This window comes from Myotis lucifugus, unplaced genomic scaffold (genome assembly GCF_000147115.1).
Source record: "Myotis lucifugus unplaced genomic scaffold, Myoluc2.0 scaffold_53, whole genome shotgun sequence".
NCBI lineage: Eukaryota > Metazoa > Chordata > Mammalia > Chiroptera > Vespertilionidae > Myotis > Myotis lucifugus.
The window spans coordinates 6,028,666-6,056,649 of record NW_005871101.1 but is presented as its reverse complement, the minus strand read 5'-3'; the positions used below and the strand labels follow the sequence as shown (position 1 = coordinate 6,056,649).

Sequence of the window (27,984 nt, the reverse complement as noted above, 5' to 3'; positions counted from 1 at the left end):
CCATTATACATGTCTAAATACTACTATGTAAAATTTTTAAATACTAAAATTGGGCTATTGCATTCAATGAAGAATTAAATTTATTTTTATAATAATCTATAATAATAAAAGCATAATATGCTAATTAGACCAGACAGCCAAACGACCTTCCAGACATCCTTCTGGATGAAGCTGTGGTGGCGGGGCCAAGGCAGAGGTGGTTAGGGGCGGTCAGGTGACCAGTTAGGGGTGATCAGGCAGGCAGGCAGAGTGGTTAGGGTCAATCAGGTAGGCAGGCAGGAGAGCAGTTAGGAGCCAGTGGTCCCGGATTGCAAGAGGGTGCAGGCCTGGCTGAGGGACCCCCCCCCCCACATGCATGAATTTTGTGCACCAGGCCTCTAGTCTATATATATAAAAGCCTAAGCAACAGCATGACCAGTCGTTATGATGCACCCTGACCACCAGGGGGCAGACACTCAACACAGGAGCTTCCTCCTGGTTGTCAGTGCACTCCCATAGCGGGAGTGCCACTCAGCAGATCAAGGGGCGCCAGACACCGGGCTCAGGGCTGGCAAGAGCAGCTGTGGCGGCGCTACAGAGCTGCGGTGGTGGCAAGTGCAGCAGGCCAGGATGAGTAGGAGCGGTGCAGCACCTGGACTGGGCTCGGCCTCCTCCCTGGCCTCCAGCTGCTTCGTGCACTACTACATCCTTCGGGAGATGTCAGACTGCCAGTTTCGGCCTGATCCCCACAGGTCAGCTGACATCCCTTGAGGGGTCTCAGATTACGAGAGGATGCAGGCCAGGCTGAGGGACCCCACAAGTGCATGGATCTATGCACCCGGACCCCACCAGTGCATGGATCTATGCACCGGGCCTGTAGTTAATCACATAAAACTCTCAGAAACTCAGTATTTTAAACCCTATTCATCTTAATGTTCCACAGAATTTCTTTAAAGGTTTGAACATGGAATTGAAATGTCTTTGTGTGTGTGTGTGTTACAGATATGGCATAATTTATATTTCATGAAAATATATAAAATATTTATTAGACATTACATTAGTTAGATATTCATTTCATATGTATATACATTTTCTTTTAAACATAAAACTATCTGGATAGTCAAGTAAATTATGTTTTAAATTTTAACATATTGAACCCAATAATTTGGCCAGCTTGTACAAAAAGGACAGTTAGTTTTCCTTCAAACAAGAAACAAAATTTCTTTTGTCTACTCTCCACATAATTTGAGCCTCATTTAAATGCAGCAGTGATTAGTAGTGCTGTGTTTTATACCAGTGTTTTATGGTAGTGCTTACATTCAAGCCTTTGCAACTTGACCCATAAAATGATGTAAGCAAGTGTACTGCTATATGTACGCTGCATTCACATGCCAAGCATAACTCAGTCTCAACTGCTGCTTTACTCAACACGTGACAACTCTCCCAATCAATATTTCAAAAACAAAATGTCAAATTCCTTTTAAAAATGTGCTGTCCCTTGTTTTGATGGTGTGGTAACCATACACAAAGCCTGTATACAGGCCAGCCTAGCACTGTAATTATGATTTCATATAATAGAGACTGTAACTTTGTGTTCTTTTCTGAAATTTACTCTTACAAACAGCAATTTGGGAATTATTGAACATTTTAATTATTCAATAGTGTATAATCCTAGCTACTCTCATTTTAGGCTTTTGGATACTAATTAAAGACAGTTTTTATAGCAATAATTTCTTCTTTGAGATTAACTTAGGAAATGGGCATTGCATGTCAAAATATAATTAATAAATCAATATTTCATTTCATTGATTGCTTTTAGATAGAGATTGCATGGGAGAAAGGGGGAGAGAGAGAGAGAGAGAGAGAGAGAGAGAGAGAGAGAGAGAGACAGATGGATTTATTTGCTACTTCACTCATTGATACATTCATTGGTTGATTCTGTACGTGCTTGACCAGAAATCAAACTCACAACCTTGATGTATCAGGACAACATTCTAACCAAGTGAACTACTTGGCCAGGGATCAATATAACAAGATTTTAAAAATAAGCATGATCCATACATCTGATACCAATAAAAATGATTTATTTTCCTATGATAACATCAGGAAGTATATACGCCACAGGATAACAATTCTAAGGAAGAAACTCAAAATCAGGCTCAAGGAATGCCCTGATTTCTCACCTCCCCAAGGCCCATTTTGGACTCAGTTACGCCAGGATGTTACTTAAAGGTAAGTGAGAGCTGCTTAGACCGTAACCTTAAAACATAAGACTTCAGAGTGTGTTTCAAAATCTGCCCTTCTAATAAACCTGAATGTCATGGCCAATTTTCTGAGACTTTTCCTACTGTGCCTTAAAAGTAAGTTTCACTAGCCTTCCTCAGAATTCAGTTGCCTCTAGGATTTTTACCATAGAGTTGTATAGCCTATATATTCATTGCCTATCCTGAGGCTTGAAGATACTTCCTCATAAAGAAATTCAACTCCTGAACTCACATGCCTAGAAGTAATACACAATTATATGTCAGATACATAAACATTTAAATATACATAGGCTTCACAGTACAGAAAACAAAACCAAAAATAAAAACCACCTGACATAACTGAGAAATGGTAAGATTTAAACATACAGTTAGCTATCAGGCTCCAGATATCTTAAAGAAAGTCATTTAAATATGTAGGCAAGTTATATATGTTAAAAATATTTTATAATATAAACCTGAAACACACCTCTTGATACTGTTGCACTACTTGTTCTGGTGTATCACCTAGAAAGATGTAAAAGTCCAGAATGCCACCAATGATTCTGTAAGTTATGATACGAGAAGGCTGGATGAAAATCTCTACAACATAAAAATTGAGAAAGCATATGTCAATAGTAAAAAGGTAAAGAGTGATAAAATAATTATAGTATCTATTTAAAGTGTTGTCTATTGAGCACATAATTTTAAGCTGTTTTTAAATAATTATGAGGAAATAAGATATTGAAGATAGGAAAAATACATGGAAAAAGTAAAATGCTACCACGTATGAGGTTTATGATAGGATATCCCAGATGTTTCCTTGTAAAGATACTGGCAAAAGCTCCCATAGAAATTGCATAGCAAGGAATAGAAAACCAGTTCTTTTGCAACAAAAATATTTCTTTCTTAAATTGCATTTCAAGTAGTTATTTCTAAGAAAAACATGGAAAATTTGATGGTTCTATATGTAAAACAATAATTGCCTGGATAACCATCTAATATTACTGTTCTTGCTGAATTATTAATTTTGTGGCTTTTATTATCAGCAGTTTACCTGTTAAATATAGGTATTGCACTCATACCATTAAAAGAGATTTTACATTACTTGAATTATGATAAACTAATAAAATACTATCTCTTCTTTCTCTCCCCCTATCAACCTTTCTCTTTTTTATTTGTATGCTAACTTATCTTAACGAGACTATGGCAATGGGAATATTCATTTTCATGGGTGTGTTTCAACGTTGTTCTGAAGGAAAAAGAAAAATCCTGAATATCACAATGTAACATTTTTTCCAAATAGAGTCCTGGCATGCAAAAATTCAGTGTCTCACTAACTTCAAAACCTACTTATAATTTCACATACTACATCACTAACAATAGAGTTTACTCTCAGATAATATCTATTATTGGAATAAAGAGAGTAGTTCAAATATTTCAAGTTAAATCTCATTTAAATATATCATCAGATAAATTACTCTTACCCATCGCATTGCTGTTCATCAAGAAGACACCAAACGACTTTCCAGAAGTGCCCTCAATGCACATGAAGAATGTTTGATGGCCATATAAATTATTATTATTCTATAAGACAAAGTGTTAAAATTAAATTTTAAGTCTATTTAACACAAAAAGTTTATTTATTTAAAATGGCTTTTACAAATTCCACTTTGTTTCTGTTATTTATCATTCTTAGCTCTATGCTAATCTTTCCTCCTACAGTGTATGTGCCGTGTGTAACTCTGCGGCACAAAAACATCGAAATGATTTTCATTATTAACATATGAAGATAAAATATGTAACATAATATATGATTTGTACTAGTAAGAAATTATTTAACTTTCACTTATGTTTTATTATGATTAAATGAGTTTTACTAAGCTACTCATGATAGGGTATTGACATATTTAACCACTATGTTCATATATACCCAAGGAACTGCAGAGAATTCCCGAATTATGTCCACTCTCATAGAACTTTTGCAGTACATTTATTGAGAGCTGATGAGTAGATGAAATGGAAGAGGCAAATTGGAAATACACTTATGAGGTAAAAGAAATAAGAGTTCTTGACTGGTTGGATATGGAGGTTCAAAGGAAAGAATGCATTTAAAATAGCTATGAGGTCGTCAGCCTGGTGTTTATTACAGATAGGATACTGTAAACAAGGATTGGTAGAATTTGTTAGTCATCCTGTACCCAGTGGGGATTTTTAAAACAAATTTACTTATTCATTTTTTAGGAATAAAATAGTTAACATTGGCATTTAAAGAGTTGCTAAAATTTGCCTGGCCGGTGTGACCAAGGGGTTGAGCATCGATCTATGACCCAGGAGGTCACAGTTCGATTCCTGGTTGTGGCACATGTTCAGGTTGTGGGCTTGAACCCCCATGGGGGGCGTGCAGGAGACAGTCAATCAATAATGTTTCTCTCATCATTGATGTTTCTATCTCTTCCTTCCTCTTCATCTCTCTTTAAAAAATTAATAAAAACATTTTTTAAAGTTGCTATAATTTTACTCAAAACAATCATGAATTAATAAAAAAATTAAATGATGTGGTCTTTGTCCTGAAGAATCTCATATTCTGGAAGTATATTCACATATATGCACAAATAATATACTGTGATGATTGTTATACTAAAACTAATAGCCCTGTGCACAAATCTGTGTGCCAGTAGCTCTCCAGTAGCTCGCACTGACCTCCAATAGCTCTCCATCCCCTGCCCCGCCCTCCTGTAGCTCCTCCATTCCCCCCTCATACTCCCCCTCATAACTTTCTGCCCTGCCCCCTCCTGTAGCTCTCTGCCACCTGCTTGTAGCTCGCTGCCCCACCCTCCTGCTGATCCATGATCCAGTCATTATGTGGTCGGTTGTTATGTTTCACGGCGTAACGACCATTTGCATATTGCATCTTTATTATATAGGATATGAATAAAGGGTTAAAAAGTAAATATTAATTCTGTATAAAAGAGTTTGGGAGAAATTGCTATGAGGTGAAACTTTAAAAGAGCCCTCAATGACATTGAATACATGATAAAGAATTTCAGGTTTCAGTATTTAAAAATAGAACCAACTCCTTGTGCAAATGGGTGAACTTATAGAAGGTTATAATATGTTATGGAAGAGAAAGAAGTAGGCATAAGTGCCCAATATGATCTTCAATAGATAGACAGACATTATATCACACAAAACCATGTATAACATGCTAAGAGTTTAGAATTATTTTAATACAATGATAGGTTTAAGTACAAGAGTGACCAAAAAGGAAATGATAAAATATAAAAATCAAAAGAAAACATTCATAAACTGGAAATACCTATTTAAACATGCATAAAATCTGTTGGTCACTTATTGATATAAATTAAGACTTTGTTATCAATTCTTGCCCTTACAATAAATAAACTTGTGGATTATGTAACACTGGAGGATTTCAAATAGGCTTAAAGTACTATCAGCTTCAATATAGCAATTTTATTTATAATAAGAAAGATAGTCTCTTACATCACCAGGAAGTTGATCCCGGGTAAAAATTGGCCATGTTTTCCAATTCAAATCATGACGAAATCTCTTATGAATATGTTCCCCAAAACCATAAATATATTCACTGGGAACCCTGGTTGAGATCTGTAGATACTGGTCAGAATATACCAAGGGACCAATGCTGGTGTCAAACCTGTTCCATGAAAGAAGAAAATAAATGATCTAGAATTGTAAAAAATATACTCTACTGGATCTAGGTCTATGTTATTTTCCAGAATGCTTCATTTTAAATATGTCACATGGTAGCCGTGGTCACTTCTTAAGAACACATCAATTATACCATAAGCAGAACTTGTTAATTCCATCAACGCAATTTAATTACTCATTACCAATATATTCCTTCACATGCATTCTCTCCTTTCATCACAATCCTAAAGCACAACTACCTTTATAAATCCCATTTCAGCAATGACAGAATTGGGAAAGTGAATTCATGTTTTCTAAGGTGACAACCTCGTAGACAGGAGAGCCAGATTTCAAATCCAGTTCTGCCTTGTTCCAGAGGCAGGCTCCCCTCCTCTGACATATATGCTAAAATTGAGTTCAAAATCATTCTTTGAAAAATAAAAAAGGTTTTATATTTTATGCATATCAAATATATACTATGAGATGTGAAATAAGATTTAATATTTTTGTGATTTAACATAAAGGTAATTGCGAATTATAAGAATATATTTAAGAGAGGCAATTGTGGAGACTTGATCCTGGCCGCTTAATTAACCTTTCCTGGAGATGCAAAATAATTTATCTGAAAAATTACTAAGTTCCTTCTCAAATATTTCTCACACTACATTCATAATGAAGGCATTCAATGCTATATTTAATTGAATATCTATAAATAAGAAAAGACCTTTAGCATTACTATAAAAATTAGCCTCCCTCTGAATAGTAGCTAGTTGATCCTATAAATTGACAACAGACTTAAGGTAAATAATAGGGAAAGGACACAATAGGGGTTCTAGGTCTGTGAAAACATAGGCAAGGCTAACACGTGTCACTGATGCTCTCCACCTTCAACTTTGGTTGGCCTGTCCTTGTAATTTTTATCCACAGAAAATAAAATTCCTGTATAAATATATCTTTAAAAAAGATGTACACCACCCTCTTTTGGAACGAAAGCTATTCTTTCTGAAAATGATTTAAAATTAAGATTGCCCTACTCTAGCCAGTTTGGCTCAGTGGACAGAGCGTCAGCCTGGGGACTGAAGGGTCCTGGGTTTGATTCCGGTCAAGAGCACTTGCGTGGGTTGCGGGCTCAGTTACCAGTAGGGGGCCTGCAGGGGGCAGCCTATCAATGATTCTCTCTCATCATTGATGTTTCTATCTCTCTCTCCCTCTCCCTTCCTCTCTGTAATCAATAAAAATATATTTTAATAAAACACAATAAAATTAAGATTTTCTTATTTCTAAAATAGGATGAAATTGAATAGTTATTTAACCATGTATAAATGTAAAATAAGATAATTCCAATTACTTACAAAATTTTATTGTTGCTTTTTCTAGAAACTTTGATGCTGAATGGATTTACTCTAACGCTCACATCATACAATGTATCAGAAGCTGCAGTTCCACTAAATTCTTTTACAAACTGATGAGGAACTTCATATCTTCTATTATTTAAATCAGTGATCTACAAAGATTTAAACAAGTTAGCATTATCTTATTAAAAACTGCTATTTAATTTTCTAGGTCTGAATTAAATATTAAATGCAAATTCCAAATAGAAATTAATACATTTAATAATTTTATAAATGAGTTATTAATCTAGCCATAAGCTTAATTTTAGCATTGTTGAATAGCTGTGCACAAAATAAATTGTATAAGTTGTTAAGAAATAAATAGAATTACTTGGTTGTAAAAGTACTGTGTATAAAAAAAGATTTTTATTGACTGATATAAAATATTAATAATAGTATTACAAAATATTGAGTTTTGAATACTAGGTTTTTGTGAATTTAATTATCCTTATTGCTTTTCATTATTTACCCCTTATAAATCCCATAATGATTTTAAATTTTGTTTAAAAATGCCTTAATTCCTTGAAAACTTTGCTAAAAAGGTAATATACACAGGATATAATGTTTTCAAATCCAAAAGACCATACTAGTAAACTACTGCTAAAACACCCACACAAAAACTAGTTTATTTAAAATCACAAAGACAAGTGATACCGATAAAAAGAACTAGGGAGTGTAAGTCACATTTATACAGCACAATTAACCCCTTTCTCAAATTAAAATTTAAACTAATTCTTAATCACAGTCTGGAGTTGGAGTAAAAATTACTACAGTTTATTGAGTTTTATTCTTAAGACACTGTATTTTACAATGACTACATTATTAAAGTCTCCAAAAATACCGCCTGAGGAACTATTTATGTTACATTTGAGTACACAAGCTCAGAGAAGTCTAGTAACTAGTCTAATTAGTCCTCTGCTATGGAGTAAATATGTTTTGAGGGAGCAAATGTCTTAGTAGAATGAATGGTATGCTCATAACACCCTTTTCATTATTAACTTTTTTTTTAGAAATCCCAAAAACCAAACCTTAAATCGGAAACGATTGGATGTCTGACTTTGAGTTGTGAGGACAAGAGTGTTAATGTCATTTCCAAATATTGTGGGTGAAGGAATCCTGTTTAATTGGGCTTCAAGTCCTTAAAGAAACAAAAAGTTGGTATGAGTCATGCCTTGATTTATAAAGATTAATAATTATTACATGTTTTCTTGTATTGGCAATGTCATTGATTTTATCACAAATATTGATCTCTTTTTCAATACAGAAGATACAATTATAAAAAATAAATTCTAAATATAATTATTTTGGACATTCTTGAATACATACTTTCCATTTGATTCTATTTATTTTCCAAAGAAAAATTTAAAACATATTTTTTATTCAACGTCAAATATATGATATTGGATCACCATGATAGAACAATTCTCACCAGTATTTCTTTTTTTAAGTCCTGCAACAGTATAGCCATGGTTATTTGCAAAGAAACACCAAGGTATAACAGAATTATTCCAGGGTCTCCAGCAGCAACCTCGCAATTCACAGGTAGCCTGATAAAACATTTATAAAAGGAATTATATGGTTAGTACTGTTATCATTTGTGTCAATCTCTTATTTTCTTAAACATTCATTCACTCAAAAAATGTTTAAATGAACATTTTTTAAAAGTTTATGTATATATGTTAAAATAGCACATATTCTTTTCTTCCTCTCATTTGAAAGAAATATAAATACTTTATCAATTGAATTCATTACATCATATCAGAGATTGATGGCCTGAGTTGTGTTTAATTTCCATACCAGTGCACATGATTGTAAATTCTAAGGTTTCTGCCCTCTGGGTAACTACAATCCATTCTGTTGTCTTACAGTCACTGCAGAAGAACTAAAATATTTCTTGTTTACTAATGTATCAGTGGGCAAGTGATTCCACAAAGATGAAGATATGGCCCTGAATTCAAGTCTACATAATATATGTAAGGTTCTCATTTCCAGCTAATTGTTAGTTCAATGTTTACTTCAACTATTTAAACTAGTGTATGTGCCAGGCGTGGCAACTAGTTGCTGCCATTGTAGTCAATGTATAAAGCAAAATACTGTATTTTCAGTAATTTTATTATCTATATGGAAAAATTGTGTGGAGTAGGAGAAAAATTATATATGGTTATATAAAAAGTTAGGCCACATGGTGATGTTATGTGTTAACACCAGTATAATTAAAATGTATTTAACATTTAAATTTTATAGTGTGATACACTCATAACTTGAACACCTATGGTTTTTATTTTCTTAGCTATTTGTCTGGAAAAAAAGTTAAAAACCCTCACTTTTAGTAGCTATATGATGTTATACATGTAACTTTCTATCCTATTTCTATTAATATCAAATTAAAGCAGCATCTGACAAACATGTGTGCACACACCCACAAATATACACATACATACATACATGTACTCTCAAGTGTGTGTGGCTTTTGATCAGGCAATTTTAAAAATATATTTTTATTTCAGAGAAGAAGAGAAAGGGAGAGAGAGATAGAAACATCAATGATGAGAGAGAATCATTTATTGGTTGCCTCCTGCACTCCCTATACTGAGGATTGGGCCCACAGCCCAGGCTATGCACTGATGGGGAATTGAACCGTGACCTCCTCGTTCATAGGTCTATGCTCAACCACTGAGCCACGCTGGCTGGGCTGATCAGGCAATTTTATCTCTAGTTATCTAACTTATAGAAATACTCCCAGCAATACAAAAAAATAATTGCATAAAAATTGTCACTTACAGTAGTCCTTATTTAGAAATTTTTTTTTGAAAATGTTGTGTGAGAGCTCCCGGTGGCCTGCCAGAGGAGAACTTCGCTCGCTCAGCCCTGCCCTCCTTCCTCTCCCCTCCCCTCCCCTCCCCTCCCCTCCCTTAAAAAAAAAATGTTGTGTGAAATGAGAGGTAAAATTAGACATACATATACTTATTTAAAAAGGTGTAAAGTTTTAAAAACAAGAGACAATAAATAAGCAAATTATAATCATATCTTGCTAAGTTAAAAAAAAATATTTAGTAAAATGGGGTTACATGAAGTTCCTCAAGACATACTGTAAGAGTTTCCAACAGCAGTGTGACACCCATGAAAAGGGTAGTTTGAGAAATTTATTCTCTCAGAGTTTTGGAGTCTAGAAGTCCTAATGCAAGGTGTTAGCAGAACCAGGCTCCCTCTGAGGCCATAGGGAATAATTCTTCCATGTCTGTTCCTAGCCTCTAGTGGCTCTTGGCCACCCTCGACATTCCTTGGTTTGAAGATACATTATTGTAATCTCCACTTCCATCTTCACATGGCCTTCTTCCCTGTGGTCTTGTGTGTGTCAGCCCTCCTCTTATAAAGACAGCAGTCATTGGAATAAGGGCTCACCCTCATCCAGTATGACCTCATTTAACTAAGTACATATGCAAAGACCTATTTCCAAAGGAGGTCACATTTGAGGCTCCTCTTAAACATAAATCTGGGTACAACATATTCAACACACTACATATATACAACAAAATATTAATTTAAAAATGTATACCACCTCATGCTCTTAATATATTAATAATTTGGGGTATTTTTTATAAATTTTGATACTTGTTATTTATGTTTATCATTTGCCTATTTTTCAGGATTTCAGACATTTTCTCCTATTACTTATCATTCCTATTCTAACTTCACTTTTCTTTCTGCTTCATTTGAAAAGGCAAAACAATTAAAACATTAAATATTCACCAATAGGCGTAAACTTTAGTAGGTAAATGTAAAATAAATTTATGTTCTTATTTTTATTTTATGTGTATATAAATACCCATATAGAATTATATGTAATCATATATACTGGGTTGACTCTGTATTATGAACTGAATTGTGTCCCCCACACTTCATATGTAGGAAGCTCTAACCTTTAATGTTACCTTATTTGGAGATAAGCACTTTAAGGAGGTAATTAGGTTTAAATAATGAGGTCATTAAGTGAGGCTCATTTGACAGGATTGGTAAACTCTTAAGAAAAAGAAGAGTCTCTCTCTCTCTCTCTCTCTCTCTCTCTCTCTCTCTCTCCATTCACAGAAGAAAGGTCCAGGTGAAGACAAAAGAATGCAGCTATCTAAAAACCAGCAAAACTCTTACCAGAAACCAACCATAATGGCATCTTGACTTCTAGCTTCCAGAATAATGAGAAAATAAATGTCTATTGTTTAAGCCATCAGTCAGTGATATTTTATTACAGCTGACTAATAAATGCATTCTGGGTGAGCTTTAAGGCTATTTCTTACAACACCATTTAAAGTTCACCTTTTATTCTTAAATGACAAATATAAAATAGATTAGCTAAAAATTGTTAAATTAATAAGTTTAATTCATTTCACATTGAAAACACTCTTTAGCAGCTTAACAGACTGCATTAAAGACTAATAGTAGGCACATAAACCTTAAACAAATGGCTTTTAAATGTTGTTTCTCTTTAAGATCCTAATAATCCAAATTTTCCTAACAGGATTGTATGTTAAGCTTCAATTATCTCCTAAGGAGAATATTAGCGTAAAAGAATATCTGTCCAATTTGCTCACTGTGTCACATTAAACACTGGTACTTAGCTATTTTTTTCAGTTATTAAGGAATAGAATCCACTATTCCTAAAGTTGTACTATGAATAAAAAAATCTCACCTATTTTCAAGTTCTCATGGCAAAGTAATTAGAAAATTATGTGAGATTCAGCTATGCATATTACAGATATACTAGAGGCCTGATGCATGAAATTAATGCAAGGGGCTTGGCCCTCGTAGCCCTGGCTGTCTTGGCCCTCGCAGCCCCAGCTGAACAGTCATTCTGTTGTTTGGTCTAATTAGCATATTAGCTCTTCATTATATAGGACTAATGGCCTGGTGCACAAAATTCGTGCACGGGGGGTGGGTGTCCCTTAGCCTGGCCTGCATCCTCTCCAATCTGGGACCCCTTGGGGGATATCCGACTGCCGGTTTAGGCCCGATCCCCTGTGGGATCGGGCCTAAACCAGCAGTCAGACATCTCTCTCACAATTCGGGACTACTGGCTCCTAACTGCTCACCTGCCTGCCTGCCTGATCGCCCCTAACCACTCTGCCTGCCAAGCTGATAACCCCCTACTGCCCTTCCCTTCCAGCCTGATTGCCCCCAACTGCCCCCCTTCTGGCCCTGATCGCCCCCAATTGACCCCCTGCTGGCCTGATCACCCCCAACTGCCACCCCCTACCAGCCTGCTCACCCCCAACTGCCACCCCCTTCTAGACTGATCACACCCAACTGCCCCCACTTCCAGCCTGTTTCCCCCCAACTGCCCCCCCCACTGGCCTGCTCACCCTCAACTGCCCCCCCCTGCTGGCCTGATTGTCCCTAACCACCACTGCATTGGCCCCGCCAACATGGCTTTGTCCAGAAGGATGTCTGGAAGGTCTCCTGGAAGGTTTCCTGGTCTAATTAGCATATTACCCTTTTATTAGTATAGATGTTGTGGGTATAGCAGATTATATATATGCATACTATCTGTATATTATAGAGATATGCAATATATTAGGCATATTATGTAGTAGACATATCATGGGAAAATATATAATATAATTTGAATATATTGTATAATGGTATATGATATGATTAATATATAATATTTATATTATCTACACCAATAAAAGACAAAGATGCTAATTGACCATAACTTTGCTATGCCCTAAGCCACACCCACCAGCCAATCAGAGAGACTATATGCAAATTAACCCAACCAAGATGGCGGTTGGCAGCCATGGAGCTAGAGCAAGCAGGAGGCTTGGTTGCCCCGGTGATGGAGGAAGCCAAGCTTCCCTCCAGCCCTGAGCCAGCTGAGGCCTCCGCTCATGGAAATAAAGTTTCAATTATAGAAGACAAATAAATCCCAGATACCTGATTCCAGCCAGCCTCCACTGGGAGCTTGGGTGGTTGGGGGTTGTGGACAGCCTGAAAATAGCCATCAGCCCCTCACCCAGGCTGGCCACACCCTCATGGGGTGAGGGTCCCCGCTGGGGGGCTTAGCCAACCTGAAAACGGCCCTCAGCCCCTCACCCAGACTGGCCAGACACCCCAGAAGGACCCTCCACCCTGAAGGGGCTGTGGCCAGCATCCATCAGCCATCAGCCCCTCACCCAGGCTGGCCAGGCACTACTATATAATAAAAAAGTAATATGCAAATTGACCCTAACAGCAGAATGACTGGGAATGACTGGTCACTATGACACACACTGACCACCAGAGGGCAGATGCTCAATGCAGGAGCTGCCCCATGGTGGTCAGTGCGCTCCCACAGCGGGAGCTCTGCTCAGCCACAAGCCAGGTTGCCGGCTGCCAGTACAGCGGGGGTGGTGGGAGCCTCTCCCGCCTCCTCAGCAGCACTAAGCATGTCCGATTGCAGCTTAAGCCTGTTTCCATTGGCAAGTGGACATCCCCCGAGGGCTCCCAGGCTGCCAGAGGGATGTCGGACTGCCAGCTTAGGCTGATCCCCCAGGGAGCGGGTCTAAGCCAGCAGGTGATCATCCCCCGAGGGGTCCCAGACTGCGAGAGGGCACAGGCCGGGCTGAGGGACCCCCCCGAGTGCACAAGTTTGTGTGCACCTGGCCTCTGGTGTACATATAATACATTATAATATATAGATATTGAAAAAAGTGAATACACAAAGACACACACACTCATTGACCTTTATTCCCATACAGGTTATGAAGACCAAAGAAGAGGCAACTTAAGATTATATGAATCCATTCAATTACCCTTAATTATTTCCATTCAGCTTCTTCCAAATTACCAAATAACCAAATAATAAAAAATTAACAATATTCAAAAAATCAATGTTATTTTATTTTCCATTGATACTTCTTAATGCCATTACAAATACTCTATTTGAGAATAGATATTCTCTCTCAAGTGTTATATATTGCCAAAGGTTTTTAATTAGTTGATTTGAGAGGATAGAATTTTAGGAAAGTTTATAAAATTAATAATACCTCGTTAAGTATAAAAATGTTAACTTTTAAATTTGAATTGAATAGAGATACAGAAAAGCAATCTCAATTATTTCTATTATCGCTCATCTGTTTATACAGAACTATATTAAAAAGGTGAATGCAGCCTAATTGATGGCTACATCTTAAAAATATAGGAATTGAACCAATATTGAGTAATATTTTAATATAATTATTTGAATATATCTGTTCATAAAAATATTAAAGACTTATTTTCAGACCTTTGTTGGAAATTGATCTGGAATGCAGTTTATTCTCTCATTGATAGGATCATACTGCGAACTTGGACATTTTCCTGACCCCGGATGCACAGTGGTTGAACGAGTAGTTGCTGGAATTGCAGTAGAACCAGTACTTCCTGGGGGGGGGGGAGCGGGGGGGGGAAGGTCAATAAAATAAAATGTGATATTGTATTACTTTTTCATATTTTAAAGTAGTGAATGCTTTACATGGAAAGAATACATGATTTTTTATATAATAAAATAAAATAACCTTGGCATTAAATTAGAACCCACAAATTCAGATCTTAGTCCTCAAAAGGAAAAGATCCAGATGATATTTAAAAATAGATTTGTAGAGCCCTGTTGACTGTTTCTTCAGAAAAACAAAATATATTCACAGAAGGTCTTGAAGTAGATTTAAAAGGAAACAAAATGTACATTCCCACCATATTTACAATTTGTTTTGTATAGATGAAGAAGGAAGATGAAGAAACATGGATGGGAAAATAATGTAGAGAAGGAGACAAAAATTAAAGAAGAAAAAAGAAAAGTAGGAGAAAGAAGATACTTGAAGGTAATTAAAAGAGAAACCAGGGAACAGCAATGAAAAATAAATCCCAAATCCTAAATAATAAAAGGCTAATATGCAAATTGCCCCTACAGGCGGGAGTTGGATGTGCAATGACCCCCAAGGGGGGGCACGGAACATGGCGGGCATCGGTGACGCAGCGCTGGCAGCGGGCGGCAGTGGAGTGCTGCTGACCCTGATGGGCCCCAATGAAAGTGGAACCGTGGAGGGATGGTGGAGCCCATGAGCAGGTGGCACCAGGCCAAGGCAGGTATAAAGGGAGGCCCTGGCCAGCAGCGTCAGGCAGCCGGGGGAACAGAGATCCCAGCTGACGACCAGCAGCTGCTAGGGACCCAACCATGCACAAATTCTGTGAACTGGGCCTCTAGTCTATATAATAAAGATCTTTCTAGCCATCAGGTATGGGCAAGCTAAATTTGATTGCTTCACAATGTAGTGAGCTTCTGGTTTACTGGAAAAAGATAAAACAAAAGACTAAGAGCAGTAGAAAGTGCTAACTACAGTTACTTTGAAGACAACTTAACATCCATTCCAGTTTTGATTTGGTCAAGATAGAATGATGAAAAGAGAAAGTAGATTAGGTCAACCAGAGTAGTATTCATCCACTCTAAATTAGAATAAAATAATTCATTAAAAGGGTAAACATTTCAAGCCTTGTTTCCTTTGCCTCTTCCTTTTTTTCTCATGCAACCTCTCTCTCTGTGTGTCTCTTTTTTCAAAGAGTCTAAAACAAACAGGTACTCCCCCAAATTTTCCACCCCCCTTTGCAAGTGTCTGAAAACCAGAGTATAAACCCAGGTCTTCCCACTAATTGGAAGAGTCTCACCAGTAGACAATTATTCCACCTTCATTAACACCTTGATCCCTTTGCCTCTTTGCTGTTTCCCAAGCAGCCCACTGTGGGGAAGAGGGTTAATGTGAGAGCACACAGATTTCTTAATTATAATGGCTCTTCATTGAAATAACTAAGATATAACGGATAGAATAAGTTGGAGTAATTACATAACTTAGCCAAATCTGTTTTTTATAATTTTCATCTCATAAACTACTTTTCCAAAAGCCTAACTATTTTTTTTTTTAATAATAATTTTTATTTCTTAAAGTATTACAAATAGTATTACATATGTCTCCTTTTTTCCCCCCCTTGACATTCCCCCGACCCCTACCCCCCGCCCCCCCCGCCCCGTGTCTTGTGTCCATTGGTTAATCTTATATGCATGCATATAAGTCCTTCAGTTGGTCTCTTAATCCCCCCCCCAACCCTCCCCAGGCTTCCCACTGTAGTTTAACATTCTGTTCAATGTTGCTCAGCTTCTGTATCTACCCCTGTTCATCAGTCCATACTGGTCCCCTTTATTTGTCCCAATCTCACTGGAGTAGTCTCAACCTCACCAGGGCCGTCTGAGCCTCACCAAGGCCGTTTCAACCTCACCGGGGCCGTCCCTACCTCACGGGGGCCGTTTCAACCTCACCGGGGTCGTCCCTACCTCACGGGGGCCGTTTCAACCTCACCGGGGGTCGTCCCTACCACACCGGGGCCGATTCGACCTGACCAGGGTCGTCCCTACCTCACGGGGGCCGTTTCAACCTCACCGGGGTCGTCCCTACCTCACGGGGGCCGTTTCAACCTGACCGGGGTTGTCCCTACCACACCGGGGTTGTTTCGACCTGACCAGGGTCGTCCCTACCTCACGGGGGCCGTTTCAACCTCTCCGGGGTCGTCCCTACCTCACGGGGGCCGTTTCAACCTCACCGGGGTCGTCCCTACCACACCGGGGCTGTTTCAACCTGACCGGGGTTGTCCCTACCACACCGGGGCCGTTTCAACCTGACCGGGGTCGTCCCTACCTCACGGGGGCCGTTCCAACCTCACCGGGGGTTGTCCCCACCACACCGGGGGCCGATTCAACCTGACCGGGGCTGTCCCTACCACACCGGGGCCGTTTCGACCTCACCGGGGTCGTCCCTACCTCACGGGGGCCGCCTCAACCTCACCGGGGCCGTCCCCACCCCACGGGGCCCGTTTCAACCCGACCGGGTTGTCCCTACCACACCGGGGCCGTTTCAACCTGACCGGGGTCGTCCCCACCACACCGGGACCGTTTCAACCTCACCGGGGCCATCCCGACCTCACCGGGGCCATCCCAGCCTTTCCGGGGAAACAGGAAGTTTGGCCCTCTGTCCCCTGCCGGCGGGTCCCCCACCAGACAAAATCTCCAGGCGTTCCTGGTGGTTGAACATCCAGCACTCCTGCCCTCCACCAAGCGCACAGACTGCCTGTCTGCTGAAAAGCCTAACTATTATGGAGTAAACTTCCCTGTAACTTCACTAGATTGTGCAATTATTTTTAATGCTACTTACCTTCAACAGCAGGTGTCCTGGTTGCTAAAACAGCAATTAGGGCAATAGCTATTATGGTAACTATAATAAAGAGGACAATCAGAGTGATTTCTAAGCCACTAAATTTTTTACGTGCCATCTAAAAAAAAAAAAGAAATATTTGTTTAAAATATAAAATACATAGCTACAAAAAGCCATCATCATTATCATAAAATTATATACATTTTTTGAGTTAAGCACAACACAAGCAGAGCTAGAAAGATTTCCATAAATTTACAATCTAAAATAATATACTTTGGAAAAATGTAAACAACACATTCAATTTTAAGTAAAAGGAGTGAATTCAGGATGTGCATTTAGCAGCATACTAAGATGGAATCATTTTTTAAAAAGGATTTCCAGCAGGTGTGCCTTGCTCTTTCATTTTAGAACATTTTTTAAGTCTAAAACCCCTCAAGTTTGTACTCTGTTCCTTAATTTTTACAAGGATACAGTGTATGAAAGAAACACTGGTTTGCACATTTTACTTAAGAATTTCAAAGTAAAAAAATGTAGTTCTTCCTACTATAGCTATTGTCTCAAATTCCAACAGTTTTCTTACAACAATATTGTGAAAAGATTATAAATATGTAAAAAAATATAAATATAACATATCTAAAAAGTATAAAAATGAAAAATAAAATACATATATATTATATATATATATGTGCAGTATATAATTGTGAGTTGTTGCTTTAAAAAAAGATTCAAACTATATAATCTTCAAGTTCCTTAAATAGCAAATAAAATATATCATACAAAACTATATATATATATACATTAACTTTAAGGTAACATTAAGCATTTGAGTGAGCGTACAGAAGATATCTAAATATAGATTGGGAAGAACTCATTTTAGTAATTATCTTAAAGTTTATTTAATTTTGTTTTGACTATGCATCACTCATCTTTTCTAGCCTTCCTGTTTTTATGGCTTTTCTGTATTCTATAATTTTTATGTAAATCTTAACTCAATAGTTTTTAAATCGACAATTATGAGGGGGGGCTCTCACACTAGTTCCTTCTCCTGCACCTATCTATGTCAGTTCCTATACCAAGTTGTCTCAACCTAAAGCTTCTTTTCGCTCACCCATATCTTTCTACCACTGTCAATCATTCTACAAGTCCTGTTGATTCTACTTCCAAAATATTTTCAGAATGACACCCACAACTACAATATCTTTTTTGGATAATATATCTTAGTGAATGCTATTTTTTAAAAATATATTTTATTGATTTTTTTTTTACATAGAGGGAGAGGAATAGAGAGTTAGAAACATCGATGAGAGAGAAACATCGATCAGCTGCCTCCTGCACACCCCCTACTGGGGATGTGTCCGCAGCCAAGGTACATGCCCTTGACTGGAAATGAACCCCGGACCCTTCAGTCTACAAGCTGATGTTCTATGCACTGAGCCAAACCGGTAAGGGCAGTGCATGCTATTTAATCTTTCTTCAATCCTCCCATATATGCTTTTCTAGGTTAGTTCCAGTTCAAACGCCATTTCCTCAGTGAGTCCTTTCCTACTCTTACAGGCAGAGGGAATGTATACTTTTTCCATTTCACCATGGCAGATACCAAATCTACTGCAATTATTTATACATATGTCAATTTCCCTATTGGATTATTGTATTTTTATAGCAAGAATCATGAAAGTGGTTCTGAACTTAACATCGAGCAAGTGCAGCCTCAATTTTTATGATATAACAGATATTTAAACGTTTTGTAATTCACACATATATAAGCTGTTTATTACATTGGTAACATTCAGATAAACTAAATAGAAACTAAACCTTACAGGTGATATTTAAGCTGTTTAGAAAATGAAACTCAATTGCTCAGTGTTATATGAGAAATGACACAGTTGCATTTAATGTTTAACTTGAAATAATTTAAGTGTCATTCAAAGTAATATCCTACTTTGTTATCAAGAAGCAAAAAAAAGCAAAAAAAATGCTTTTTTTTCATTAAGAAAAGTAAAGAAATGCCTATTGTCATGAAGCAAACCCTCTTGTATCTAGAAAATGAGAACAAAATTAATGCCCTAAAATTAAAATTCTTATGTGAGTACTCATAAACAATCAATATTAAAATTGTTCATATGTTGTAGATGGTAATTACAGTGATATTATTTTTAATCACTAATTTTAAGTAACATTTTTTTGAGGAAATTATATACTCTGAGGAAATTATGTCCTTTCTCTGTATATTATTTTCAAAATGAGCAATATATTATTAGATGATAATGTGGTGATTGATCTTTAAAAGATTTACTAGAAAAGATCAAATATTTTATAATTGTACCATTCTACTCTGCCTGTGTATATATATTTTAGATAAAATATATTTAATCATACTTAGAGTATTTTCTATATTACAAAATATTTTGATCCTTATTTTCTTCTCTATAAAGCAATTAAACTACACCTGCTATAAATCCACTTAAGTCTGACAAAAAGTATAATAAAGAGCTGGGCAAAGAAAATATTCTTACTTCTTAAAAAAAAACTAGAAATCTCCTCTCCTATTTTAGTATAAGGGGCTATATATTTAAAATGGCAAATGGAAATATGTTATCTTTAATATTTTAAAGAAGTGCAGATAAACAGGAAGATTGTTAACATGAACTAAGAGAACACATAACTACTGGGAAACATGAAAATAACAAAGAATTGTTACCCATAAACTTACCTTATTTCATAGCCTGTTCTGTTTGCTAGTTTGTACCAGAGCTAGGGTAAGGCTGCCAAAGTCATGATCAGGGAAAACTGCTCAGGTATATATCGAGCTACTCATAAAGTTTTATTGCACCCTCAACCAGCCTATCATTACTTAGTAAACATGTTTGACAGGCAATTGTAAAAAGCCTTAACCCGCAAATAGTTTAGGTCAATATTTCAATATGGAAATCTAAGTTAATTAATAATTATGCTCTGAAATAGTCTTTGATTTTTGTAAGCTATGAATTAACATAAAAACATAAAAGTATTTATTTATACTATTTTTTCTCTTTTCAAAGTTTTATTTTGTTTATTTGGATGTTTCTTCATAACTGTTTTATCTCATTGTGTGAGATTTAAACTCTCACTCCAAAGTAGCAACATATTTGTAAGCTGGGATTTGGAAACATTTGTAGGAACTAACTATTAAAAGCTAATAAATCATAAAAAGCAATGATTAGTAAAAGTTATCTCCTGTGTCTCATTGTGAATCTTAAGATTGAAGAATTGACAAAATCCATAAAAATATAACGCAAAAGTAAAGATATATAAATAAGTAATCCAAAATTAAAATCAACATTTTAATTTATCTGTTCTCATTGAAGCACTAATTTAATTATCAAAATTATCTTATAACTACTTACCATTTCATTCAGTAAAAATGACAGTTTCAATTACACTTCTGCTTTAAACTAGTATAGAATTTAAGAGCAAAGTATTCAATATGAGAAACCTGGGAAAAATTCCAGCTGTATTACATATGCCTGAGAAACCATGGGCAAATTTGTTAATTTCTTTAAGCTAAAGTCTCTTTATCTATAGGGTGGAAAGAAAAATAACTATCCAAAAGGTCACTGTCAGAGTTATATGAGATAACGTACTCTATTATCATTATTGCAGCTCTACTGTCATGATGAGTACAATTTGACTCTAAAAAGATTAGTATCTGAGTTCTGCACCAATCTTCCACTATCTTTTAAAAGGAATGTATATATATTTAAAGGTGGTCACACAGAGTAGAGCAACTAGCTTTTTAAGTTTAAAGAGAATATGAGAAGTGTATGCTTGGATTACTGTGAGACTCAGGGGAGATATAAAGGAGAACTTCCAGTATATAAAGAGCAGTGATATGGAAATATGATTAGACTCATGCTAGAATGGTCTCAATGGACAGAACTAAGTCCCATGTAATAAAAATCATGAGTGATTTACTCTCTATTCACAGAGCACAAAATTATATATGTGGAAAATGTCATTAAATCCTTCCAAATCCCATAGAACCAAGATGTGAATGTAGTAAAGTCACAGGATATAAGGTCATATTCTAAGTCAATCATGTTCCTATATAACAATTGGAAATTAAAATGAAAAGATACATACATATCTACCCAGCACATATATATATCTATAGATATAAATGGATAATTTATGATAGCATTAAAATGAGTATTTGAGTATAAATCTAACAAGATATATACAAAACCTCTATTCTGAAAACAACTAAATGTTGATAAAAGAAATCAAAGATCTAAATAAATGGATAGACTATATTCATTGATTACACAATTTAATATTAAACTGCTTTAGATGCCTTACAATTAAACATATATATTCAATATAATCCCAATAAAAATCCCAGCAGGTAGCTATAGACAGGTTGATTATAAATTTTCTACATCAATGTTTATAGCAACTTTATTTATAATTTTCCCAAACTGGAAATAATGCAGATGCCCATAAACACCAGGCATATACATACAATAGCATATTCTTCAGCAATGAAAAGTTGTGAAGTCATGAATATTCATGACAACATAGATCACTATTAAAATTGAAGTTAGTTTTTATGTTATCCCTGCAATTTCATTTTTCTGATTGGTTCAAAATAAGCAATTAATTAGCTGTTTACCCATTTTTTCCCTTCTTTTAAAGATAAGGGCAAACTTTCCTTCCAGCCTCCCATGTTACTGAAATGAAACTTAATCTCTGTCAAGTTTTAGTCATCTGTTAGATTGTCTTTTATGTGTATATAGTTTATGTCTTCTCTATTTAAAAAGCTTTATGTAAATTGAAATTACATATCTTCTCTTTTATATCCACATTTCCCTCTCTAGTTCTATGAACTGTTCTTTGGCTCCAGCAGTTTCTTTTGTTCCCTTTATTCCATACTTCCTCCCACCTTGGTTCTGGTTCTATTCATTAACCCCAACCAATAGGAAGCAGGACCTTGAGAGTATCATGTTAAGACAATGTCAGACAAAAAAAGTTAAGGACCATATGATTTCACTTATATGTGGGATATAAAACTGAAAGCAAGAAATGAATAATTAAGAAAAACAAACAAATATGCATAGATACAGATAACAGCGGTTACCAAAGGGAAGGGGAGTGGAGAAATAGCAAAATGTAAAGGACATCAAATATATGGTAACAGAAGATTTGACTTTGGGTGGTGGGCACACAGTGCAATAGACAGATGATGTATCAAGAAATTATACACTTGAAACCTATATAATCTTATTAACCAGCATCATCCCAATAAATTTAATAAAAAAAGAAAAAAGATTACCTCAGAATGTCCCAATATTTATTTTAGTATTTACCCAGATCAGAATTAATTTCATGAAACATACATTTTTAGGAGGAAAATATAGGCCACAAGCTCATTTAGCTCAAGTTTGCCAAGACAATGCAGGACCAGTGAACTAAGAAACTATCCCCAGGTATCCTACTCACTATATTTTGAGTTTCTTTTTTCTAATAAAAATTGTATTTATTTAGAACCATTCAGAATGTCAACAAAACAGCTGCAACTTTTATTTTTTCAATTAGAATGGTATTCAGTCAACAGAACAATTATTTCCTATAAGCTGCATCAGAGAGGATTGAAAATGGAAAAAAACAAAACAAAACAAAACAAAAACACAAAACCACCATCCCCATATATAACTAATATGTGCTGTGCATCAACAAGAAACTGCTTTAAATTTTCATGCCAGTTAACAACCTCCATAATGTACCAAGCAAGGTTAGTGGCTATTGAAAATACCACCAGGACTGGGCTATCTAAAGACATATTCCACAGTGTGTCAAATGTACAGAAAAAGGACACTATACAATTTAAAAACAAATGTTACACAGCCTTACATTTCAATATTTGTCTTTAAAAGGAGTGAGTTGTATACAGGGGTGGGGTGTTAATGCTTTATATATAAGAAAAAGAAAACTGCACTAGAACCAACTTATTCATCTTCTTTATCTTCCTCATCATCGTCATTCTCTTCATCTTCCTCATCTTCCTCCTCTTCCTTCTATTTCTTGCTTTTTTCAGCCTTGGCAATTCCCTTTTTTGCTACGTTAGGCTTTCCTTTAGCTTGGTATGCAGGAACATACTTTCTGTTTTTCTCTTTCAGCTGAGCCTTCTTTTCATCAGGCTGCTTATCTGTCATCTACATTAGTGTGATTCCACATCTGTCCCAGCTTCTTTGAAACATCACCAATGGATAGGCCGGATGCTCTCCTTTGATTTTTGGATGATAGAACAAAACCAGAAAAAGGCCAAATAAGGCCTCTTAGGTGCATTGGGATCCTTTAATTTCTCATTAGTTTCCATTTGAGGAGGGATACCTTGTCTGCCTTTGCCATGTCTTCAGATTTTCCTTTCTCTTTAGCAGACATGGTCTTCCACCTCTCTGAGCACTTCTTAGAACACTCTGAAAAGTTGACTGAAGCAACTGGGTGCTTCTTCTTGTGCACAAAGAAACCATATGATGAAATTTTGCCTCTTGGCTTCTTAGGATCTGCTTTGCCCATGTTTAATTACTTCTCCTCAGCAAGCAGTCACCCAGTGACTGTTCTGCCCACACCTGTCCCAGCGCTGTATCTGAGGAGCTCAATATACTGCAATATATTTTGAGATTTTTATGACCACTCTAGCCTGTTAATATGTTATTAATGCCAACTTTGCAACAAAGAGGATAAAGAGATTAATGATACTCCCACTTCTACAATCACTGACTCATACTAGTAAAGTACAAATGACCTTGCATTGGGTACAAAAAGCCTTAAGTTATTAACCTCTTCATGACACAATAGAAAAATTGTCCAAGTAAATGAGAACACAGGCTATAGTGATACAATTTTATGTTATTAGCAAACTTCCCTATTTTTAGAATATATAAAAAATTTACTATTACAATGATACTATTGTAATTATTTCCCCAGGATGTTGGACACTCTATAGTTATAATATAAAGTCAAACTAGCCCAGCTGGCGTGGCTCAGTGGTTGAGCATTGACCTATGAATCAAGAGTTCATCAGTTCCAGTCTGACAGGGCACATGACCAGGTTGTGGGCTAGATTCCCAGTTGGAGTCATTCAGGAAGCATCCAATCAATGATTCTCTCTCATCATAGATGTTTCTAGCTCTCTCCCTATCCCTTCCTATATGAAACCAAAAAAAATATATTTAAAATATAAAGTCAGACTATATCAGCATAGATAAATTGTATACATTTGCTAGAGTGTCATTGCCTCTCTAAATTGACCACTTGATAAAAATTAATTGTCAATGACTTTGGTTACACTCCTCTAGTGAAACCTTAAATGCCGTTTCCTATTGCATGTCCTGAATGATCAGCTGAACAGATGGTATATTGAACAACTTCCTGAAAAAGTAAATAAGCCTGAAAAGAACATACCTAAATTTCACCTTCCTGTGCACTTGTTTTTATCTGCTCTCAAAGGTGAATTATAGATAAGGTTGAATGACAATAATTCAACCATATAACCCAAGAACGTTTGTGTGTATGTGTGTGTGTGTGTGTGTGTATCTGTATGTGTGTTCAGAAATGAATGCAAGTACTCAAAATATTATCCATTATCCTTTTCTTCTTATATAGAATTTTTCATCCTTTTAAAAACAGGCATTTTGGGAAAATATGAGAAAAGATGCTGGAAAACAAATCATTAGCATGTAGATATTCAGTTTACGAGATGAGAAAGACACTTGAGGGGTCACATTAAGTTTATTATCATCAATTTGAGAAAAACTAATATTGAGAATTTGGTGTAATTAGAAAATAATCAAAGATATTAGTAGCTAGGATAAAATTGGGGAAAAAAATTAATGCCCATTTTTTGAAATTACTTGTTCAACTTAAAACAATAATTAAATCATGAATGAAGCATTTGATTATATTGATGTTCATAATATGCACATCTCAAAGACACAACTTGTCCTAATGAGCAACTACTGGACATAAATATGACTGTCTCTACTCATAATTGTCTGCTAAATAAAAGTGACTATTCTTGGGGGGGAAAGGGGTGTGGGAGATGCGGGAAGAGACTGGACAAAAATCGTGCACCTATGGATGAGGACAGTGGGTGGGGAGTGAGGGAGGAGGGTGGGGTGGGAACTGGGTGGAGGGGAGTAATGGGGGGGAAAAAGAGGAACAAATGTAATAATCTGAACAATAAAGGTTTAATAAAAAAAAAAAGATGGAATCATCCCAGCTGGCATGGATCAGTGGTTGAGCATCGACCTATGAACCAGGGTTTGATTCCTGGTCAGGGGACACACCAGTTTGCAGACTCCATCCCCAGTGCTGGGCATGCAGGAGGCAGCTGATCAATGATTCTCTCTCATTAATGATGTTCTATCTCTCTCTCCCTCTCCCTTCCTCTCTGAAATCAATAAAAATATATTTTTTAAAAAAGAAGATGGAATCATCTGTGTTCGATATAACTTTTTTATTTTAAAAATTGGCAATATAAGACAATTAATTTATTTGCAGTTATAATTTGGGGTCATAAAAAGCAATGCATTATGTTTAGTTTAATGTTTACCTTAGACTTTTTTAGAAAGTGCACATTACTAAAACATAAGGATACTTTCCTGTTCCACAAAGCTTTCCTATTCCAAAGGGATACAGTATTGGGGGTAAGGGAATAAGATAGGGGAGCCAAAAAACTTTTATTAAATGTACCCAATCTATAAATGAAATATTTCTTTGTGCCAGAATATTATTTAAAATATAATTAGAATTGCACCTCTACTTTCCAGATAGGATTTAAACTAGAAAAACAAGTTCAATAATTTTTAGTATAGAGATGACAATTGAAGGATGAATCTCTGAGGGTCAGGATGTTGAGAAAGAACAAGAGCTCCAAAGTAATTTCAAAAGTCAATAAACATATTATTTTGCTGTTTTCTCTTTTAAGATTTAACTCAATATTGTTTGACAATCATGAAAAATATGAAGAGCTCACTTTCTCCTAAAATGATTCAACATCTCTTAGTGACACCATTTCCATAGTTACCATCCTCAAAATCTACCCTTCGACCTTCATGTTGCAGTTCTTTGATGGAGTGTTTTGATTATCTAAGCTCTTAAGAGTTTTTATTGTCTCAGTATTTCTACAACCACTATAAATTCATTTAAAATTAGGTAAATTTTTATTTTTTTCCCCTAGCGGTTTCAGGTGTGTAGGACTTAGCCATGAATATTATGTGCTAAATAAGGTAATCTTCAATCTTCAATCTTTACCAAAATCTGGTGAGTAGAATTTTTAATTCCCATTTTAGAGATGGTTGCATTGAGACCAAAAGTAATGTCTACCCCCAAATCACCCAGGAAAATTTGGGTACAATCCTATTCTGATATATAATTTGAAAAACATTCTAAATCATATGTTTTCTCCCCATATATCATGAAACATTTAGTTTTTCTTTAAAGCCCACTCTGAAAATAGAGCAGACACTTAATAAAAAACTGTTGGTTGATGGGTAAGTTAATGAACATGAGTCTACAATAGCAAAAATGAAGCTATTCTATTTGACAAGTAAATGCCAGCTTGGAAGAATAATAAAATCATTGTGCACACATGAGTTTATTTTGAGATATTTAACGTCACAATTAAAACCCACTAAATCAGTTTATGAGCACAGAGTAATAAACTCTGAAATTAAAGGACAGCTTGCCAAGTATCAACATGTCAAAAGTATATAAAACCAAATATTGAAGAAGGTGTTCAAAAAAGACACCATTGATTAATTTTAAATTGTGTATAATGCCTCTTGTATAATATTATTATTAACTGTTAGCATTTAGCAAAGCATTCATGTCAGAAAGCACTGACGGTCATTCAATATAGTCTCTTTTACCTTAAATAGAGATCGGCTAAAATAAAATGATAGCAATAACATCTCAAAACCCTTCCCACTGAAGGGAAGACTCAAAGACATGGAAAATAAGGACCATCTCTCAGGAAAAAAGGGAGCAGATAGTCTCTTTCCTTGATCTTAGTTGCTATGTGAACTACCAGAGGTGATTCACTAAGAAGCAGCAGAGACATGGGTCAAACAATTAAACACTAAAAAATATTCAATATATGTGAATCTATGTTGCTTTTTATTATAAAAACTAGAGGCCCAGTGCACGAAATCCATGCTCAGGTAGAGACCCTAGACCAGGCCGGTGATCAGGGCCTTCCTTCATTCCACGCTGCCCCCTGATGGTTAGCACATGTCATAGGGAGCTATCGAACTCCTGTTCTCCCAGTTGAACTCCTGAGGGGACATTTTGTATATTAGATTATATAGATTAATATATTGATTAAAATAAAATCAATTACATGAAATATTTGGCTATTTCAGGTCACATTATAAAGTTACCTTGCTCTTAAAGAAAAAGGAATCTACATTAAAAAGCTAGTTTCCACAAGAAATGACTTTCAGAAATAAAAATACATCA

At 36.0% G+C, this 27,984-nt stretch overlaps 1 protein-coding gene and 1 pseudogene across 1 annotated transcript in view; both read right to left on the bottom strand.

Annotated features, from left to right (window-relative positions):
• SI (sucrase-isomaltase) overlaps positions 1-17,605 on the bottom strand; it is an 82,164-nt gene extending 64,559 nt beyond the window's left edge. Inside the window, exons 1-8 of the mRNA XM_023753914.1 lie at positions 17,488-17,605; positions 14,538-14,674; positions 8,709-8,826; positions 8,308-8,417; positions 7,241-7,392; positions 5,724-5,895; positions 3,707-3,806; positions 2,710-2,822 (exon numbers count right to left, since the gene is read on the bottom strand). Coding sequence (XP_023609682.1) covers positions 2,710-2,822; positions 3,707-3,806; positions 5,724-5,895; positions 7,241-7,392; positions 8,308-8,417; positions 8,709-8,826; positions 14,538-14,674; positions 17,488-17,605 — 1,020 coding nt within the window. The remainder of the gene's footprint in view (positions 1-2,709; positions 2,823-3,706; positions 3,807-5,723; positions 5,896-7,240; positions 7,393-8,307; positions 8,418-8,708; positions 8,827-14,537; positions 14,675-17,487) is intronic.
• Positions 17,606-23,468: 5,863 nt separating this feature from the next.
• On the bottom strand, positions 23,469-24,039 carry LOC102429996 (annotated as a pseudogene).
• Positions 24,040-27,984: the final 3,945 nt, after the last annotated feature.